This window comes from Achroia grisella, unplaced genomic scaffold (assembly GCF_030625045.1).
Source record: "Achroia grisella isolate CSIRO2021 unplaced genomic scaffold, CSIRO_AGI_Agris_v1 utg109, whole genome shotgun sequence".
Lineage (NCBI taxonomy): Eukaryota > Metazoa > Arthropoda > Insecta > Lepidoptera > Pyralidae > Achroia > Achroia grisella.
Window position 1 is genome coordinate 6,331,578 of NW_026712573.1, and position 18,655 is coordinate 6,350,232.

General features: G+C 32.9%; 2 protein-coding genes across 5 annotated transcripts in view; one reads left to right on the forward strand and one right to left on the reverse strand.

The window, feature by feature from the left end:
• Positions 1-664: 664 nt before the first annotated feature.
• Positions 665-3,935, forward strand: LOC131848404 (L-asparaginase-like). The gene is made up of 5 exons (XM_059198248.1): positions 665-669; positions 1,632-1,864; positions 2,408-2,568; positions 2,850-2,963; positions 3,240-3,935. The coding sequence occupies exons 1-5, from the start codon at positions 665-667 to the stop codon at positions 3,285-3,287; spliced, it is 561 nt and encodes a 186-aa protein (XP_059054231.1). The 3' UTR covers positions 3,288-3,935.
• A 2,064-nt stretch (positions 3,936-5,999) lies between these two features.
• Positions 6,000-18,655, reverse strand: part of LOC131844581 (flotillin-2) — a 247,835-nt gene continuing 235,179 nt past the window's right edge. For 2 of the 4 annotated variants that reach the window (XM_059193498.1, XM_059193520.1), the window contains 7 exons: positions 10,997-11,229; positions 10,012-10,131; positions 9,548-9,655; positions 8,578-8,684; positions 7,658-7,841; positions 6,990-7,158; positions 6,000-6,354 (listed from right to left, as the gene is read on the reverse strand). In XM_059193498.1, the coding sequence (XP_059049481.1) occupies positions 6,305-6,354; positions 6,990-7,158; positions 7,658-7,841; positions 8,578-8,684; positions 9,548-9,655; positions 10,012-10,131; positions 10,997-11,229 (971 nt within the window). In that variant the 3' untranslated portion in view covers positions 6,000-6,304. Of the gene's footprint in view, positions 6,355-6,989; positions 7,159-7,657; positions 7,842-8,577; positions 8,685-9,547; positions 9,656-10,011; positions 10,132-10,996; positions 11,230-12,128; positions 12,329-18,655 lie in introns of those variants that run through there. The other 2 variants (XM_059193511.1, XM_059193505.1) reach the window with 2 other exon arrangements.

Sequence of the window (18,655 nt, forward strand, 5' to 3'; positions counted from 1 at the left end):
GTATTATAATATAAGATCTAATGCTTTTTTCTAAAGGGAGCACATGCAGTAACGATTGAACTACACACCAATAAAAACAGTACATAAATAAATGTTATCCAAAAAAGGCAGTGCCTCGTAAGATCACGTCGTCAGCTACATGACAATGATCATTAAAAGTTGTATAAAAGCTATCTTACACACTTTAGTACATGTAATGTATCATTTTTAACATCATTCTTATCTTTAAATAAGTATGATTAAAATAAATATATATATACTCTCGTTTTCATACACTTTTTGTTTACATCTGTAAGAAACTTACATGATAACACTTTAATATTCTCATTTATTAATATTTATTACAAGTTTATATATTTTTTTAGCCTCTATCAAAACAAGTAAATGTTTGCACGCAACTAAATAGGGAATGAGTTGTATAAGAAAAGATTTTGGGAAATCGACTTTAAATATATAACCTTAAAGTCGTAAATAAAATGTAAGAATGTGATAAACAGTTTCATAAAAAATACAATCATACAATTGTTTTAGCTATTGAATTGTTTTGTTTTTAGCTTGCAGTGTGAAGAAAGTGTATAATACTGTCATTGTTAAAAAAGGTAGGTATATATAGTATAGCTATATGTTTTAGTACGGTGGTAATTTTATGAATTTCAAAGTATTCATGGTGTAAGAGATCGTTTTCATATATAAATACAATTGCACCATCAATTTGAGACTCATGAGGTACTATCAATATACATAGTAAAATAACAAATTAATTTAAGTAAAACTTAAAAGTACTACGTGAATTAAGGCGCGATATTTATGATAGCTCTTTAAAACTAAATATTATTGTACACATAAACACATTTTTGAGGACAAATCACTTAAGATACCCACTACAAATACAACTATGTTAGTATTACTATCTGATATTCTGGCGCTACTAATAGCGTGAATTTAGCGGTACTTTTATGGTTATGAATAAATATATTTGTAATATATATGTATATGTAGTATTTATTTAATCCCATGCCGTTATGTATACTATTAAATATCGAAATATAATATAAACTAACCCCGTTTTTAACACCAGACTTGCCTGCTAAAACGTGTCTGGTAGTCAAATATCGACGGCAGAAGCTTAATTGTTCATGATTGGTTTTTAGGCGCCGTAAAGTAAGTGGAGTATTCTTTATAATAATTAAATTATGTAATAGAAAATTCCGAGATTTTGGGAATGAAATTCTTACATAACATACGGCTACCATGACATGAAACCACATTGAGCTTCCACTGCGATTGAAAATGCTAGTATTTTGGTAGTGACCTTAACGATTTGACGCCAAAAACTACTGTTAAAATAATTTAAGAATAATAATATTTAAGGTACTATTCATAGAGCGAAATAATGGTTCATGTTACCGATTATATGTTTTGAGGTGGCATTTCTTAAATTTACTTAAAAATACTTTGTAATTATAAATAATATATATTTATTAGATACCAACTCATTTAGTACCCACATTAACGTACTATAATACGTAATATCCTGTGCCAGAGAAAAGAATATAGGCTATAGATAGTAGATAGTAATTGAAGTATAGGTGCAATAAATAAGGTTACAGACATTATTCTTATAATTCCAGGGTAAAGAAAATATCCAACACCCGTATCTACGCATTCGACTCCCCCAACTTTCCCCCATTGTTGGAAGCCAAAACAACCTTAGATATAGATCCCAAGATGCTAATTCATACGCCAAGTTCGGTTCCCGACGAGTGCAGGCTGCATGACCGCCTGTCAAGGAAAGTGTACGTGCTAAAGGTGGTACCAACAATAACCCCTGAAGTTATAAGGGCAGTTTTCTCCGAAATGGAAGGTAAGACTTTTGTACTTATAGCGATTACGGCCTCGTTACATGTAATTTTATCTGCTTTTTTGACAGAACATATATACTCTGTCCTTGTGATATAATCTGCAAGTCTTTCATTTATATATTATTTTTAATTTGCTAATAATGGTATGGTATGGTATGGTGCATCCCCCTGCTGTAACGGTAGCCCATGGACGCCTGAAATACCAGGACAGTCAAGTGCGCGGTGGCGACCGCTAAGAAATCTTAATATACCTTTTTTGAAAAACTTAATGCTGTAGTCTCAGCAGGTAGTTCATTCCACAATCCAAGATCGAATTCGCAGCAGGAAGCTCCACTGATTACTCATTTGTATGGTGTATAAAATAACAAATATAAGACAATTTATTAAAAGTAATAGGATTACATGAGCGTAAATATAAGGTCAGGTCAGATAACCAATCAATAGTGATAATTCAGAAGGAATTAACTACGATGTTCTCACACACATATTACTAGTAATGGGGTCACTTGTCCCCAAAACTAACAATCCTTTGTTATGTATTTCAGGAGTGGTATTAGAAACGTACGGTAATGGTAACATGCCAATTAAACGGAAGGAGGTATATAAGGAAATAGAACGAGCAGTCAAGAATAATGTATTGGTGGTAAATGTGACACAGTGCATCAACGGCACAGTCCTTGGAAAGGCTATCTATGAGACTGGCTTGGTGAGAATTTTAATCCTAGTTAAACATAACAAAACAATGTATATGTTATTATGAGTGTGTATGTTAATTCATCATGAAATTGGGTATATATGTAACAATTAGCATAGACAATGATAGTCAATTTATGTTTTATTTAGCGTATTTTCTTTTGGCCAAAAATTTTTGAGAGGCTCCGGCCAGAGCTTTTTGTCACAGTTTTTTTTCTTTACTTTTGATTCAAAATTCTCGGTTCAAAGCTTGTTCGTGTCAGTTTTTTTTACCAAAATTTCAATATTTTGCAGTTGTTGGTTGAATGTGGCGTAGTTCCATCGTTTGATATGACATCGGAGGCTGCTTTCGCTAAACTTTCCTATGTGCTGAGTAAAACAGAACTTAGTTACACTGAAAAAGTTGAGGTGAGTTGTATTTAGAAACTTTAGTAAAAACATTAGACTTGGTGTAACTATGTGTAAGACAGACTTCCGACAGAGGTCCAGGCAAACTATAATAAAATATTAACGTATAGCGAAAAGTACTATTATGTTATAACTGTATTTTATTTGTACAAAAAAATAATTCTTAAAACTTCGTTACTATGAGCACTTGATTGTCGAACGGGGCAAGGTAAAGCCTGAGTAGATAAGTAGTAGTGTGACAGGAATATAAGAATTAATTTTAGCTTTATTTTCCAGTTAATGAAGACAAATATACGAGGAGAGTTGCACAACCCTTTGCAATAAATAGAAGTTTAGTCGTTTGGTGTAAATATTTATTCCTAATAAATTATAGATTTTGGCATATTTTTCTTGCATAAAATCATGAGTAATATGGAAAACGTATTCCCTGCAACACTTTATATGGATAAGATTACGTCAATTTGTATGTCATATTTTATATCAACTATAAAATTCTTCTATCACATCACATATTAATGGAGTGTGTCCGAGACGCTATTATAGTGTTTTAAAACAAAAAGTTTTCTCTTGCTGCATCAATAATTTAAGTCTGCGATGCTAGTAGAATACCATGAACATTTATTATCAGCACCCAGGATGGATTGATATTCAATTATTCAAAAATAATCTGAAACAATTTTTGTAAAATATATCATTGTGTTACTGAATACCTAAACGATGATAATGTAGGGTAAGATTTATCGGTGTCCATTCATGTTTTAGCGAATAATAATAGTATAATATTATATATTTGCTAATTTATTTATTATATTATTGACATTATATATATTTAGTTATGGTATATTTATAACATAGTTCTTATCCATTTTATTACATTTAGACTATTATATGGTAATTGTATAATAATAAAATACTAATAAAATTGTATATCCTAGATAATATTATATGTTGCATGTCAGTGATGATTAAATGTGTGAGATAATCTTATAAATAAATAAATACTTTTGTACGAAACGATTTTCTTATTTAATGTGGCTTGCGGATTGATTTTTCTGTAAGAAGTAAGTACTAAGCTTTCTCTGGTTTAAACGCACTTGTATGTAGATTTATACATTCAATAATAAACAACAGTAAAAAATAAACATTTATTCAATACACACAAAAAATTATATCAATGTCCACAACTTTCAAGAAAATTATACATGTAACATAAAAAATTCAATTTGTAAAAACTATATTCACAACTCAGAAACTATAAAAAAAGAAATACATTACTAATATTTGTTTTGGCAAATGCTCCAATATTAATTAAACACACAACACACAATGTTCAACCGCATCTCCAATATGATATTTAATTTAACAATATAAAAAATGTCGATAATAGCTTGAAACGTGCTGGCCGAAATGCGAGCAAGTCGATTGATAAGTTATACATACAATGCTACTGCCAACCCTATAAGATTGTATTATAATATAAGATCTAATGCTTTTTTCTAAAGGGAGCACATGCAGTAACGATTGAACTACACACCAATAAAAACAGTACATAAATAAATGTTATCCAAAAAAGGCAGTGCCTCGTAAGATCACGTCGTCAGCTACATGACAATGATCATTAAAAGTTGTATAAAAGCTATCTTACACACTTTAGTACATGTAATGTATCATTTTTAACATCATTCTTATCTTTAAATAAGTATGATTAAAATAAATATATATATACTCTCGTTTTCATACACTTTTTGTTTACATCTGTAAGAAACTTACATGATAACACTTTAATATTCTCATTTATTAATATTTATTACAAGTTTATATATTTTTTTAGCCTCTATCAAAACAAGTAAATGTTTGCACGCAACTAAATAGGGAATGAGTTGTATAAGAAAAGATTTTGGGAAATCGACTTTAAATATATAACCTTAAAGTCGTAAATAAAATGTAAGAATGTGATAAACAGTTTCATAAAAAATACAATCATACAATTGTTTTAGCTATTGAATTGTTTTGTTTTTAGCTTGCAGTGTGAAGAAAGTGTATAATACTGTCATTGTTAAATAGTATAGCTATATGTTTTAGTACGGTGTTAATTTTATGAATTTCAAAGTATTCATGGTGTAAGAGATCGTTTTCATATATAAATACAATTGCACCATCAATTTGAGACTCATGAGGTACTATCAATATACATAGTAAAATAACAAATTAATTTAAGTAAAACTTAAAAGTACTACGTGAATTAAGGCGCGATATTTATGATAGCTCTTTAAAACTAAATATTATTGTACACATAAACACATTTTTGAGGACAAATCACTTAAGATACCCACTACAAATACAACTATGTTAGTATTACTATCTGATATTCTGGCGCTACTAATAGCGTGAATTTAGCGGTACTTTTATGGTTATGAATAAATATATTTGTAATATATATATGTAGTATTTATTTAATCCCATGCCGTTATGTATACTATTAAATATCGAAATATAATATAAACTAACCCCGTTTTTAACACCAGACTTGCCTGCTAAAACGTGTCTGGTAGTCAAATATCGACGGCAGAAGCTTAATTGTTCATGATTGGTTTTTAGGCGCCGTAAAGTAAGTGGAGTATTCTTTATAATAATTAAATTATGTAATAGAAAATTCCGAGATTTTGGGAATGAAATTCTTACATAACATACGGCTACCATGACATGAAACCACATTGAGCTTCCACTGCGATTGAAAATGCTAGTATTTTGGTAGTGACCTTAACGATTTGACGCCAAAAACTACTGTTAAAATAATTTAAGAATAATAATATTTAAGGTACTATTCATAGAGCGAAATAATGGTTCATGTTACCGATTATATGTTTTGAGGTGGCATTTCTTAAATTTACTTAAAAATATTTTGTAATTATAAATAATGTATATTTATTAGATACCAACTCATTTAGTACCCACATTAACGTACTATAATATAATACGTAATATCCTGTGCCAGAGAAAAGAATATAGGCTATAGGTAGTAAATAGTAGTAGTACTATCAGTAATAGGTTTGCACTCTTACGCAAGGACATAGGTAAGTACCTAAAAATATTACATTTATTACACATAGATAAATAATGCTCCATTGGCCTTTTATAATAATAAAAAACAAGGAAACTAAAATATCATGTACCCGCATTGATTTGTAATTTTATCTTTGATCGATAAAATCTTTTTGTATGGCAACAATTAATTACATTGAGTAAACGTGACAAATAGAAAAAAAAATATTCATTACGATATAATAATAGTTCAATAATTTGGTACGGTAATTCAAGCATTGAATTTTCGTTCGATGAGTTTAGCATGCTGCTACCTTCTTGCTTGTGGCCGCTGCAATGTTGGAGTCTTCTGAAACAAATGCAAGTGTTACTTTTGTAATTTTGTTGTATGTTGTTACTGTAAATTTATGTCTAATAAAGACTCAATTTGGTGAAAAAATAATATATTGAGTATTGTACACTTAAGAGAACTTCTAACATACCCAGTTCCAGAATTTCAATGCATCTGTACCACAGCAACATAGATGCTTGAAACATCGGATATGTTACGGCGCGTTGGCTAGCGAGTAAACTATACATATAAAATTCTCCCGTCACAGTGTTAGTTGCCATACTTCTCCGACACGGCTAACCGATTTTGATGACATTTTATATATATAGGTAAGTCTGAGAATAGAGTGTTATCATTTTACTACATCCCTATAGGTGTGTAGTAGTGGCACACCACATTTTTTTTTAATTTTTAGGATAAAATCATTAATTTTGATGTTTTCATAATGTGGCATTAAGATACCACTAAATTTTCACCCTTCTACCACTATTTATATGAATATCGATATTAAAATATAGGGGTTCTTATTAAATAACGATATTAATATAAATGGCTATTAACGTTTGCCTGTTAGCTAGTATTTCGTACTTGTGTATACGTATCATACAATATATATATGTATATATATAACTAAGACTACAAAAACTACATACCGTTAGGGTGTAGCCGCTTGAGGACCTGCGTGAGATCGAGCCCCGTAAGGGTCTTGACGGCGGGTGGTATACCGCCAGCGAGACGCGCAACCTCTCCGGTGGCGCCGTTGTCACCCACGAGGACGATCTCGTCTGTGCGAGCCAATGGCGCCGACACTTCCGCTGCAATCTGGTGGAAATAAACAAATATAGAATTAGTATGACATCGTATATATATGACCACTACTAAACCCGTGAAGTACGAACTAGTACGAACACGTTCTTTGGTATATTGAATATTGGTTTTAAGTTCAACTCAGTACTTTATATGCATATAATGTAAATACAAATTGTTCTTCAAATAGAATATTTATCACAGCATATTTTACCTTGCAGGCATGCAAATTTACTGTATTATAAACTTAATTGAATCAAATTAGAAATATAAACGTTAATTTCTTCTATTTATGTCAATATTGAAGAACAATATAATACACTCTTTGTGTGTTTTACTTGGTTACTATAAACAAAAGATTGTGCAATGGTGGACGGTAGGGTAAATAATAATAATACAAAAAACAATGATGTTTTATATATCTATGAATGTCATCATAGATATATAAAATATCTTACAAAATAAATGATTTTATTATTTAATAAATTACTAGTAGCATAATGCTGTAAATTACCTTAGGCAACGCTTCAAGGACAAGCGCCATGATGGCGGCATCGCCGTACTGTTTGTACACCTTTGCTTTGGCCAGCATCCTTTCAGCATCAGCTTTGCCGACATCTCCGATGGCGGCTGCCTCCGCCAAGCCCACGACTTTGATGCGCTCCGCGTCAGCCTTAGCTGCTTCTACTGTTTGTGTGCTGAAATGTGATGGTACAATGGTTATTTTAGTAAACAGTAATACGGTATACGTGTTAATACTACAAACGAGGGGGAAGGGGATTGACGATTGGATTGAAGACGGGTCGACCTCTGCGCGGTTCCTCCTCGATAACATCATGAAATATTCCTGGTGAATTTGTCACGATGGGCTAACAGACTTGACTTGACTTCATCTTATCATCCTCCACTGGTGTGCCGCCAGCGTAAACTGTTAGTGCAGGTGGGAGCACCATTCCAGTATCATCCTTAAAAAATACTACAAACGAATCTGTTTGTGATTAGCTTTTCACTACTAAACGGCTGAGTTGATGTTAATGAAATTTGATGTGAAGATATGTCACGAGAACAGACATGGCTATATTTTATCAAAAAAAAGAGAAAAAGCAGGGTGTAACAATTAGTATTTAAAATGCATGTGTAGTGTTTGTTACTTTTTCACGACTAAATAGGTGAAGTTTCATGTATCCCGAGAACGGATATAGACTATTTTTTATTTATAAACAGAACAAGTCAAGGGTAAGGACTAGCCTAGAAGGTTTGAAATACAAATCTATGGTTTTATATTGTATATATATATAAAATTCAGAGATGTGGGATATGGCAGTGAAATTAAAAGGTACGTAGGGCCGACACTTCAGTTATCAGGAACGGAGGAATTCCATTGGGTCGTGTGCTTGTTTCCCATTTCTTATATATAATAAAAAAATAACTTACCGTTTGCCCTCAGCAATCGTCTGCAGGCGGTACGCCTCAGATTCAGCAGGCAGCTTTACTGTCGCTATCAGTTCCTCCTCACGGCGCAAGATCTCTTGCTGTTCCACCTGACAAAGGAATTGAAAATAATTTGATTTTAAGCCAGTTTATGAATATTATAATAGACAGATAATACAAAAATAATGATATGATAATAAATAATGATAAGAATCTCAATCTTCATATATATATATTTGTTTTAACATATTATTCATAACTTATATCATTTATATGCCTATTTTCTAACGAAAAACTAAATAAATGTATATTTAGATACCTTTCCCAACATGAGGAGCAAAATAAGACGCTTTACACACGAGTAAAGACGCGGAATATGCTTTAAAGCATTTGCTTTATTCTAATACTTTAATGAGTTTAACATGCAAATATTTAGTTTTATCATTTTCATCCAACAAAACAAAATTATAACTCTGCTTTTAGCAAAGTTTGCTGCGTCTCAGTTGTCTTCACAAAGCGTTTGAAATCACATTTCACATGGGTGGTGAAAATTTTACTTAGGCTTGTCACAGACATTATATTAGTGGGTAGATTCCCGGATGGGCATAGACATCAATTCATATACGTTAATTAATTTGTCAAGACGGGTAATTTAAATGTTCTATTAATATGCTATTTCAGTAAAATGATGTATGTCTGTATTAGTATAGCTGATAAAATTTTCTCAAGATTTCTGAACATGGTTTTGTATACTGTGCTGATTTAAAAACGAAATGAGTTTTGAGTCATACTAGGAAGTCTGAGAGACTGGAGACTCTAGTGTATCAATTCTATTGTAATGGGTTAAAGTGATCAAAAATGCCAAGGATTTTGTCTAATATTAGAGTATTTTTTCGAATTTAGTTTCCATAGCATAGGACACTAAACTAACTAGTGACTTGCACAATTCTTCTACAAATTATGAACCTATTACCTCAATTTGTTTGCGACGTTCCACGACTTCAATTTGTATTTCTTCGTTTCGTAGTTTTTGTTTAATTTTAGCGGCTTGCAGTTCATATGCTAGAGCGGCTTCTGCTTTCTGTAAATAGATAAAAAATATTTTTGTACCAAATCGTCTCTATATTTGCCGCCAAGAAACCAAGTCAGTATAGCTGTATGCCAGTTTTATTTTATTACGGCAGTGAACCTACTGAAGACTATTACTCAATATTGTCAGGACCTAGTGTCCTGTCGATAAGCGAATATTTCTGATGTTTTCCTGCTGTTTCTATTAGCTAAAATCGAATAATTTTAATTAATTTATGAAATATTGTAACAAATATTTATTATTTAAATCTATATTTTTAAAAGTTATTTAATATATAGTATTTTTTCTTTTAGATTGATGGATCTTGTTTCCTAGTCAAGGATTTAATGCACGTTTGTTATACTTACAGCAGTATTCACTTCTTGGTCGAACTGCGCCTTCTGTAATTTGAACATCCTCGTGTTATCTTCAATCTTAGTGTCCATAGCGTACTTAACGTCCATCGCGCTTTTCTCACACTCCGCTTCCTGAAAAGAAATAAATTGGTAATGATCAAGCAGAGAGAATTTGTAATCCTATTTCCTTCTAAAACCTTAACTTATACGTAGGTAGACATTGTATGAAGTCACTGAACTCTATAGCTGAGACACTGAGCATAAGCATTAGTTGTTTTTAATTCCAATATCTCTAATGTACATTCACATCGGTCTGTTACACTTTTATTATATGCATACATTATACAGCATACCTACTATTTAAATTGTAATGGTTGATACTTAGTTATTTGCTGATGAATCTATTCGGAATGTGATATTTAAAATAATGGTATTTTCCACAATGGTGTACCGTAGTAAAGGTCAACGGTTCCCGATATCTTTAATATCCTCGATAACCTTATCTAAGGTTCATTAATTGCGGAATTAAATTACCTATAGTGTACGAGTATATATATGATGCTAATTTATATACATATATAAGCGATGGGCTGATTTGATAGTTCTCATTAATTCAAAATATCATCCCATTATTTTACACTACTGCTAGCGTATTATAATAATAATACAATTCACACAACGTCATCTAGTCCCGAGCTAAGCAGAGCTTGTGTTAGGTATGCCTATGTACGTACGTTGTGTCCTGCCAGCATATACAGCTAACACGGGTGGTAGCACGATTCAAACAGGGAAGGGAATTGATAATAAAATGGTCTGATGATGCCATAGCTAGCAATGTACCAAGTTAAGTTGACTTCCACGCGGTTAGCCCTGGAAACCATGATAATTTGACTTAACCTCATTCTCATAACATCATCCTCCACTGGAGCCCCGCTAACGTAAACCGGTATCCTCCATTCGATTATCGTTTAAACACCATCGATTAAAAAAAACTTACTCTGATTCCAGCGTCCCTATTGGCTTGCGCGACTCCGATGTCCGCATCTCGTTTCACCGCCGCCGTCTGCGCTCTCCCCAAGCTGGCCAGGTATTGGACGTCATCGTACACGTCCTTGATCGTGAACGACAGGATCTCGATGCCCATCCGGCCGACGTCCGGTGCCGCCACCTCGCGGACTAAACCCGCGAACTGATCTCTGTCTTTGTATACCTCTTCTACTGTAAGAGTTCCTGTTGACAAAGAGATTGATCAGTGTGAGAATACCATAGAGTTACAATTCGTTCAATATCGTCTGCGTTTGCATCTGGGGTTTCGGGTTGAAGAGAATATGGTAATGAAATTACAGGGTACATCATGAGTATAGTCCCCTAAAATGACAAAACACAAAAAAAAAATAGTTAAATGGATCAAATTTTAAAAAAATCTAACAATCTCATAATTAGGATTAGGTAACAGTTTTGTAATTGGAAGGAATTTGCTAAATTTACAAGTTTATTTATTTATCTTCGCAGAGTAAACCCCGCGTCAACTGGTTTATTTCCGGTCGTTAAATTTGCAAGTTGACGAACGGAAATAAACTCCTCAATGTCGGATATTGTACAAATAGGTATAATTGCCCATTATTATTCTCAGACAGTAATTTACGCAGTAGACGTTTGTTTTTACTAAAATATTATAGCTATGATTATAGTATAGGCTCTGGTTCATCTTTTTAGTAATGGTAACGCAGGCATTTCAGCATGACAAAGGGTAGGCTTCAGAGCTACATATTCTATTAAACATCACGATAGTTTATGATAATCAATTTATACTAATATTATAATAAGGAAACATTTTATTTTTTGCATTTATGTAATGAATGGATAAAATACATGAACAACTGAAAAATATACACCTATACACGTCTATATTAACATAACATAACAATAACATACAAATTCATGTAATCTCCTAATCTATAAATGAACCCATAAAAACATGGGTTAATCCAGCTTTTTCAATTATGTTCTTCTTCTTGGGTTTCGGTCAACAGGCTTCCTTTTTATTTCTCTAAGGCGTATGGTTTTCCTTTTGAAAGTGATCATGTATTGAATAAGTTTAAAAAACACTGTTAACCATCTGAACTTACTTTTTCACATGCAGATATGTCAAACTGACGGTCAGTCCAATCGGAACCATTACAAAACGTAACATCTCCATATTGGTATCGGTAAATTAATTTCTATTAACACTATCCTTCACTATCACTTCATTATAACACTCACTAGTCACTAAAATTTTGATATAGTTATGGAAGACTCATTAAAATTACAATGTTAATGTTTATTGCTGTTTTAAAACAATAAATACATATTTGTGCATTATTAATCGATTGGATAATAAAATAAATAAGTTTCACTACAGAGCATTGTAACCTGTACTACCACGAATAGACCTAAAGGTAGTAAGTTCATATCTCTATCTACACCAAAAAAAAATTATTACATATTTTTAAATGTATTTATCTAGTAAAATGAATACAAAATAGCATGTAATGAATTAATTGATTGTATTACAAACGGCTACACATATTAAACAATTTAAAATAGTTGATTTTAATATAAGGCTTATTGTAATATACTAGTATAATAAAGGTTGAAATATACTAGAAAAATAAATCAATAAACATGAGGTTTTCCCATGGATCACGATTTTGATAGTAAGATAAACTTCAAGTAGGTACTCTTCCTCTCCATATACAATAAATATTTGATTTTGACGTCGAATAATAAGGGTTTGAAATGTACTAGCAACAAGAAATCATGTATATATTTCAATAGACTTCCGCATGGCATACGATATGGGTCGCAAGATAAACGTCGTGTATTCATACGTTACACGCACGTGTTAAATACGCCGTACGCATATTAATAATTTACCCATACTAATATTATAAATGCGTAAATACCTGTCTGTATGTTTGTTACATTTTTACGAACAGCTGAAAGAACGTACATGAAATTTTATGGGAAGATAAATTTTATTAAGTCCGTCCAGGACATGAATTTTCATCTCAAAGCAGGGTAAGTCGTGGATAATTTATAAAAAATAAATAAAAAAAATATATATTTATAAAAAAATTCTGGCACTAATGCAAATTTTAATCAATTTCCATTAGTGCCTGAATGTTTTTATAATTAATTAATACTTATAAATAAATAGCAAAATAGCTATCGGGAGGTCACTATATTTTTATTTATTATTTTACACAAACTTTTTAATTAACACTATATCTATAATCTACGAGTATTATTATTTGTATCTATTAATGATATTCCACGAACCGTAACGCGTCGCGATTGAGGCGACCCCGACACGACACTGCAGATATTATTTGCAGTATTTATTAAAAAACTTATCATAACGCCCTACCGACGATAATCGAGCGAGTAAAGAATCATTTATCGTTATTTATTTAGCGAATGATAACTATGTAAATATGATAACGATGCTGCATCGTTGCGGAAGTTTTCACAAATGATCATCATCGAATCCATGACTAATATTGAAAAGTTACTTCTAGGCACATTCGTACATACTAACACTATACATTATAAATGTAAAAATGTGTCAATCTGTCTGTCCATTTAAGAAGAAATGACTGAATGGAATAACTTAATTAATAAATTAATTGAAGATAGATTTGATCATGAAGATGGTCATAGCCTATCTTTTATACCAAGAAATGTAAACCAAATTACGAGTAACTAAAAAAGTTAAATAAAACTTGTTACTGTTAAAATTCACAGTATTTAAGTTAGTCAAACCTTTCAGTACTTACAATTTTTAAGAAGAATAATTTTAAGAAAACCCGTAATATTGTATTAACTCGCTGTACCAGAAGCCTGTAAATGAGAGTAGATATTTTTCGGTTGAGGCGGAACGTCACTTTTTAGTTTGCATTTTGTTAGTTCAACTAAGGTGGTGTTAGTTTACTTGTGTTGTGCAGAGTCCCAATTTAGGTCATTGGCGGTTTATTTTTCGTGCTACATATAGAACGTAAGAATAAAAAAACTGTATATATTTTATTTATAAACCTTCAATATATATTTTAATATAAGATTCATTCATTGTTTATTGCAACGGACAATTAATTTTTTTGAAAACTATATTTGATACAAGTAGTGATAGTAGTTCTTCAAATTCGTGTTCCTTGACATCAACAGAACTGGTTAATTTCAATCATTCGACGTTTGTTTTTGTTAGTTATTTAAAACAATACTTGTCTCATAACCAATTTAATTCGGCCCCACATATTGCATCAACCTATACGACACAACCTCTGTACGAAGATGATAGCATTAGCTTAAATCACAGTGGTGAATTGTTTTCCGAATGCGAAAATGTTTCAACCTTGGATAACTCTGTCAGTCTATCAACTACAAATTTCAACTTACCAATTAATACTGTTTTGAAAGAACCCACCATTACCAAGTCAACGGACGAACACATCAATTTATTGAATTCGTTGCAACATTTTAACAGTTCTCAATGGTGTGACGTGATGAAGTACAAAAGAATTATACATCGTCCCCAGGCTTCATTGATCTGGAATGTAATGACGAACAGATACGATAAATATCCTAATCTATGTACAATGTCTAACCCAAGCGTTACTTAAACAGAGAGAGGCCGCGCATTTGTCTTACTCTCATGGGCATCTAGTTCTAATGACCTATCACCATCAACGATTAGACAGAAATTAAACGAAATATTTAGGTTGTATTCAATTAACAAAATATCTAGTGACCTTCTCCAATTATCTTGTGGTCATCGAGCAGATATAATTGAGCAAAGGCGAGATAGTATACTACGATCCGTGAAAGATAAGACGTTTGCTACATACCATCAAACTTGAGTTTTTTCTTAAAGAATCTTTTTCATCTTATATTGCTGGTGGTGTTGGTAAAATTTTTTTATTCTTAATTCAACCAGAGACAAGTAATACAGGACCATCAAATATGAGCGCCCGCGCAGGGCCTTCAAGATTTGACGTTCAAAGGACATCCTAACAGATAATAGTTCTTTCATGCCACACATGCATTCCTCTGCTTACGTACCCTATCATATACCTACAGTTCAGGGAAATGCTTTATACAAAACTATAATGACAGAAAACGGTTCGCGCAGAACCATGATTCGCACAAAAGATACAGATCCCGACCGGACGATTTAAGGGCCAGTCAAAGAACTCGCGGCCAAGTCCTGGTAATTTTCGTTCGAAACGAAAATACTCTGTGAGTTTTAGTATGGTTAGAAATGCCCCAGAACCAATTTTAAAAATTATTCAAGGATACAGGATTCCATTGACAAAAACCTCCACTTTACATGCCCAATTTAAACATTGTGTCGTTTCTCTCACCATATGAAGCAAGCCATCCAGAACATGATCGAAAATTAGAAGCGCGCAGCTCTCTCCGAGTTTCATCTCCAATATGTTCCTAACTCCAAAGACAGACGGATCCATGCGTCCTATATTCAACCTCAGAAACTTAAACGAATACTTACTTTTTGATAAATACGCAAAAAGTTATTTTTAACCGTTCGACTGGCTGGTCAAAATAGACCTATCCAATGCTTATTTTCATGTACCAATTCTTTTTTTCTGAGATGATTTTCAATCAAAAACTATTACAAATGATTCCCATTCGGATTGAAGGCACAAAGACGTTTGCCATTTTAATTTGTTTCATGAGAGATAAATGCGCATAGTTGTATCTACCGTAGTAAACCAGAACAAACACCAACTTTCAATCCAGGTCCGAGACACTGTTTAAATTTGAAACGGTTGGGATGGCAAATAAATTACGAGAAGTCGATTTGCATCTCGTTTGGAGTTTTTGGGGATATGCTGGGACCCCTGGTCATTGAAGTCATTGCCTCTATGAAATGTCACTCGTACAAAGATAAACTATATTGAGGAAAATACTGTGAAGTTGAAAGAATTGCAAAGTCTGATTGGTCTTATAAATTTTGCCACATCGAGGAAGATTAAATCATCGCAAATATATTCTCCCAATCAAATTCTTCCCGCCGCTGGGTAGTCCCCGAAGGTGTTGAAGGAGATACAATGGTGGATGAGAAATCACAAATTTATCTCTCCTTCATATTGCCAGCCATTTTTTAACAACAGACGCATCCGATGTAGGTTGGGGAGCTCGCCTGGACAATATAGAGATTGCAGGTCGTTGGTCCTCTAGAGATATTTACACTCCAATCTAAAAGAAATGTTAGCTGTATTTTACGTCCTAAAAGAGCAGCATCGGTTTTTTTCTAATGCTGCAGAGCGACAACAAGACGGTCATTTCTATTTAAAGAAAAATCTAAATCTATAAGGCTTATATATTAGACAGACATCAAATCCATCTTATTGCTCATCACATACCAGGCATATTCAACAGCGAGGCCGATCGCCTATCTCATTGTCAAATGACTCCCGAGTGGCACCTGCTACCGAAGGCCACTGCCAGGATCTTCAACAAATGGGGAGAACCGTTATCGATCTTATGGCATCGAAAACGGCTCACGTGGTACCACGATATGCCAGCTTAGATCCAACAGATCAAAAAGCATGTCTTTGCGATGCCTTCAGCCAGGAATGGAACTTTACACTGGCATGGATATTTCCACCACCCTTCTTAATACCCAGAGTACTGTCACACCTGAATACAGCGAAAGGAATTTATCTAATTGTAGCCCCGGTATGGGACAAGGTATTTTGGAGACCGGACATCAAGAACCTCTTATCTAATAATTTAAATATCATATTAGATCAGGTTCTAGTGGACACGGCGACCGGCCTGCCACCACCAAGAGTCGAGATGATGGAATGGACGCCGTGCCTAAAGGACTGGTCGTCGGATCAGATGGAGTTAAAGATTGGGTTTATCAGAATGCATGGCGTAGATGGCTACATTGGTGTAAAGATAAAAATGCGTCCCCATGCGACCCTACAGGCTCACAACTAGCGAGATTCTTGCGGACCTATTTCAAATATATACTTTCTTATAATACAATTTTGGTACATAAATCTGCTATTTCTACACTTTGCAATCCAAATGTCACCGAATTAATATACTTGTAAAGAAAATCTTAAAGTCCATATCCCTTCGAAAACCTAAAAATATAGTAAAACCACCTATTTGGGATACTGATGTATTATCTAATGGCTCCAAAATAATGGCAGTGATATTAACAATTTATACCAGTGTTCAAAGCGAGCAGCCACTTTGTTACTACTTTGTTCAGGAAGGCGTGTCCATGATCTGACATTATATATTGATAATAATAGTATTATTTCTGATAATTACATAATATTTTGGCCTATGTTTGGTTAAAACTGATAATTGTGACACCAGGCAGTCAGGGTGGTTCTAACAAAGATAATAATTTGATTGATCCCACGTTTTGGATAAAGAGAGTAATTGAATTGTCGTCCACTCGGCGTAAGATCTGTAAAACTAATAGTTTATTCATTACAGCTTGTGGTTCACCCAAAGATAACGTACAGTAATAGTGAGGAAACTTGAAGAAGCAGGAGTTAACGAGCATGACTGCAGTGAACAAGATGAATGGATGAAAGGAAAGATGAAAAAAATATTATTGCCGGGAAATCAAATGTGCAAATACCTGATAGAATACAGTAGTGACATAACTGTTTCATTATGAGTGTTATATTATCGATTCTCGCTTCACTTTTATTAATATATTAACTGTATTGTGTTTTTGTCTTGATGATTGACACATATATATATTGTTTCCCTAATTAATGGCAAATTAATGGATTTCATAATATCCGTGATTATCAGAATGGTATTATATGATATATAATTTTTTCTTTATTTTTATTAAATATTGAATAATTAGACGTTTGGATTTTAGTTAAACCTGTACATAATACTTGATACGTGCTTCATTGCCACAAATACTATAGTATATATTTTTATTTTACATCACATTGGCGTTAAATCATCCTCCACCAGGCGACAACAAACACGTCTCATTTACAGAAAGTGACAGAACAGCGTTTTACCTTACAATAAAACGCTTATTAACTGCTTACCTAATCTAACACATTTGTAAAAAAAATGTTTGGGACTCTGCACAACACAAGTAAATAACACCACCTGGTGGAGGAAAGTGAACTAACAAAATGCATAGCAAAAAGTGACGTCATATCAGTACCGAAAAACAGCATCGAACTGCTCATTTACAGGCAATTTTAAGCGTTTTATTATATAAAGTTATTAACAGACCATAGATCGTTAAATATTATTTTTATTATATAAAAGAATAAAAACTTATATATTTTATTTATAAAACTCAATAAAGATCTATTGTAGACTATGAGAACTATATTTTAGTGGAGTAGCCCAAATTGTTCTTGACATCTACATAACTAGTTAATTTCAATCATTCACTTTGTTTTTGTGTACCTTGACATAGTTTCAGAATAATTCATCAAACCGCATATTGCGACATGCTTATACCGTTGGTTTGGTATGAAAGAAACAACATAACAATGAATACCTAACACTAGACTTACCGAACAGATATACATCTTGTACAATGTCAAATGAGTGAAAGATTTGTCTTATCTATTTCAGCCAAGCAGCT